The sequence below is a fragment of the Octopus bimaculoides genome, chromosome 20 (genome assembly GCF_001194135.2).
Source record: "Octopus bimaculoides isolate UCB-OBI-ISO-001 chromosome 20, ASM119413v2, whole genome shotgun sequence".
NCBI lineage: Eukaryota > Metazoa > Mollusca > Cephalopoda > Octopoda > Octopodidae > Octopus > Octopus bimaculoides.
The window spans coordinates 1-3,846 of record NC_069000.1 but is presented as its reverse complement, the minus strand read 5'-3'; the positions used below and the strand labels follow the sequence as shown (position 1 = coordinate 3,846).

General features: G+C 39.7%; 1 protein-coding gene across 1 annotated transcript in view; it reads right to left on the bottom strand.

Moving 5' to 3' along the window:
- The window catches only part of LOC106878801 (high affinity cGMP-specific 3',5'-cyclic phosphodiesterase 9A), a 63,588-nt gene extending 59,853 nt beyond the window's left edge, over window positions 1–3,735 (bottom strand). Inside the window, exon 1 of the mRNA XM_052975039.1 lies at window positions 3,164–3,735. Coding sequence (XP_052830999.1) covers window positions 3,164–3,241 — 78 coding nt within the window. The 5' untranslated portion in view covers window positions 3,242–3,735. The remainder of the gene's footprint in view (window positions 1–3,163) is intronic.
- Window positions 3,736–3,846: the final 111 nt, after the last annotated feature.

Sequence of the window (3,846 nt, the reverse complement as noted above, 5' to 3'; positions counted from 1 at the left end):
TGTATCTATCTAATTTTCCGCCTTCCATCTTGGCTATTCGTGGGTCAAAGGCGCATCCAACATCAACTACACAGCACATCTCGTGCACCTTGTCTTCCACCACTACGTCCGGGCTGTTATGCTCTAGCACCTGATCTGTTTGGATTGGGAAATCCCAGACTATTTTGCTAATCTCCGACTCCACCCCTCTCTGCGCTCTGTACTCATTCCACGTCTTGCCTCTCTCTAGCCCCCACTTTTCGCACAGTTTCCAATGTAGCACTTTCGCTACCTGGTCGTGTCGCTACAACTTGTAGTGGTTTGGGGCAAGTCTAGGGCATTCCTTCGTGATATGAGCAATGGCTCCATCCACTCTATTGCAGATGCGGCACAGTGGGGACACTTGCTCATTCCTCAGGTTGACCCCCCCAGTTCCTGGCCAAAGCTTGGACCTGCGCTGCCAGTTATAGTGTTTCCGATCTTTTTTGCTAGGTTTCCTTTCATCAGCCAATCTCACCTATTTTTTCCAGCAACTTCTGTTGTGGCTACAAGGAATTGATTGTGTAGTCTCTTCTTGCGTAATTCTTCTTCATGTCCTTTTTGTTCTTCTTTCTTTGTTTTCCCTTTTTTTCTGCTCTCAATACTCTCACTTATTATCATTATTATTATTATTGAGTGAGAGAGCAGTGTGTGTCATCAAAGTGACAATGGGGTACAAATATACGAAGCCCAGTATACCCATCATGGCTACTTGTCTGATAAGGGTACACTAGGCACATGCATCACAAACATACATGCGCGACATGGTGATCTCATATCAAGACTAACAGCGCATGACCTTGCAGGTGGGGCCCAGTTAGAATTTTTTTCAGGTCGAGTAGCCCATCTTGCTTAAAAGAAATCTGACTAAGGGTTGTTTAAGGATGTTGAATAAAATACCCATGTTTTCAAAGGTGAATTATCCAAACCCCAAAGAATTCCTCTCAACACATGGCCATGATGCTCCCCCACTACCTCTGCTCATGATCAGAGATGCACATAACGTCAATCACTAAGGGACATGCTCAACTAGTTAAGGTTAAGTAATTGACAAGCAAATCTGTGGTATTGAGCAGAATATTTGCTGTAGCTCATCTTTTTATACCAAGAAAAATCACTGTACATAACACTTCCAATCAATTAAAATGCCTGATGCTGCATCAGGGCGTTGAGAGTCACTGCTTGTTACTGCATCAGGGCATTCGTTATCATTACTATCTGTCTCCTAGAAATATGCCTTTGCGATACTGTATTCTATTGGTGATAATACAGTCACTCCTTGTGTTTAATTTCAAGATGGTGGCCCACGACGAAGTCAGGTTAGCTATGGCTTTGACTATTCTCACCGGAACTTTAGCAAGTTGAAGGGCTTCTAGCATCTATGTGTATGTATGTATGTATGTATGTATGTATGTATGTATGTATGTATGTATGTATAGATAGATAGATAGATAGATAGATAGATAGATAGATAGATAGATAGATAGATATAACACATTAGTTCGTTAGAGAGTGTACAGTCAGTTAAGATTCACTAAGATTAAAAAGATGGAATGGCCATTGCCTTTGATCATACGGTTACTAATTTCACGGTTGTGAATTTCCAGAAAGATTGCATGGGAGAATGGAATTTTCGCTAGAAAATAAAAATTTAAAGTTTCTACACACGCGCGCGCTCACTCACTTACTCACTCACACACACACACACACACGCGTAATACCTGCATGCACCCACATATATACAAGTATGTATATATGTATACGGGATGCATTCCAGAAGTTTTGAAACTTTTTTTTATATGAGGCAGTTGTAACAGTCCTAGATTATTGCAATTTTAGTGTATTATAACTATACATCTAGAAAGTTGACCTGCCAAGTTTTGTTTTAGATTAAAGGAGACGGCTGTAACAGCACTTTGGACTCTACTTAGCCACAATTGTCACAGCTGACAAGTTTGCAGAATGCAATCAGGACGTGAAAACGATTGGGAAATTAGTTATGCAATAAAGTTTTGCGTTAAACTGGGCAAAATCGCTACAGAAATTTATGAAATATTCCAGACTGTGGTAATGGATTAACTTGTATGAACCAATCAACTGTTTTTAGCTGGCATAAAAGGCCAGGTAAAGCAAGCCCACTGGAAGGGGACGTGATGATCCCTTTTTTTTTTTTTTTTTGACAGCAAGGGCATCATGTACATCCACTGGCTTTCCTCTTGCCTGTTGGTCAACAAAGAATAGTTCGTGGAGTTTTTGAGGGAGTTCAAGAGACAATATCAGCGCAAATAGAGCTCTTCCACTTGGGTGGATAGCACTTGCACCAGGACAAAGCACCAGTCTAAAATATGGTTTGATATGGTTTGATATGGTTTGATATGGTTTGATATGAATATCAAAACTGCCTTCATCTTCCCTAATGCCACGTTTCTTTTGAAAAAATCTAAAAGCCTCTGGAATGTACCATGTATATGCTTGTATATGTATGTGTATGCTTATATTTATATATATATGTGTGTGTGTGTGCGTGTGTGTGTAGAGAGAGAGAGGGGGAGAAAGACACAGAGATAGATAGACAGACAGAGTGAGATAGCAAGACATATACACACACGAATATTTGTGTATATATGTGTGCGTGCGTGTACGTATGTATGAGCAAAATTGTCCGCTAGGTTATTTCTAATCTACTTGGTTGTTGATTTAATATGATATGAAGTTAATTTGCCATTAAAAACTAAAGATTTAAAGTAGCAAGTGAGCCATGTGGGTGTGCATTATGGTACTGAAATGAAGAGTAATCAGCTACCTACGACGCCTGGTGTTAAATAGCAACAAAAAACGTCACCGCAATCATTATTATCATCAACAATATGAAAAAGAATCTGTGACACTGGATAAGGCCTCGACTTTTGGAGCCGAAGATTGCTCCTTAAGTGCTCATCTGGGGTCGCAGCTAAATCACTTTCTCTTGTATTTGCATTATTTTTTTTTCCGGCAAGTTGTTGTGTATGAGATCGTTATTATTACTTTTTTTTTTCAAGGACAACAAGTTATTTCCTTTATTCAAGAAGAAGATCAACAACAACAATAACAACAAAATATCAAACAGCAGCAGCAACAAATCAAATGTATAAAAGCTGCCCCTTACCTTCTCCTTTCGGCCATCCAACTCCAGGTGTATGACACGTGAAGTGTCCATTGAGGAACTAGCCCCCATTCTCGTCATGCACTCATATGTATACGCGTGTCTACGAGTGTGTAAATGTGTGTGTGTGTTTCGAATGGGGACCGAAGCCAAATTTTTAAAAAAAGCAGAAATAAAAAATAAAAGCAAAAAAACAAGACAGTGACGACACGCAGTTAAAGCGACCTTCACTCCAGTGTCTGCCGAAGATTTGTTTTGAGTTCTTATAAGTATTCGTTGATGTCACTCAGTCTTGTTTTACTTGTTTTACGTCCGTCAAATAGTCCGGTTTTCTTCCTGATTCTTTCTTCAGTTCTTATATTTATTAATTTAATGATTTCTATTTTGTTTTTAATTTTATTCATCGATTGTTTTCTTCTCCTATTTGTTTGTTTGAATTACGAGTATTATCATCATCATCATCATCATCATATTATTATGGCATCGTTTAAGTGGTTCGCTTTTACATGACAAGAACGTCTTACTTGGCTGCTACCTCCTCCTCCACCTCCTGTTCCACCTCCTACTTCTCCTCTGCTGCCTTCACTTTTACAACTTCCTCCTGCCCTGCTGTTTGCCTGTCAGCCTGCTCCTGCTGCTTAGTATTGCTGCATACGCATGCTTGTACACACACACACACACACACA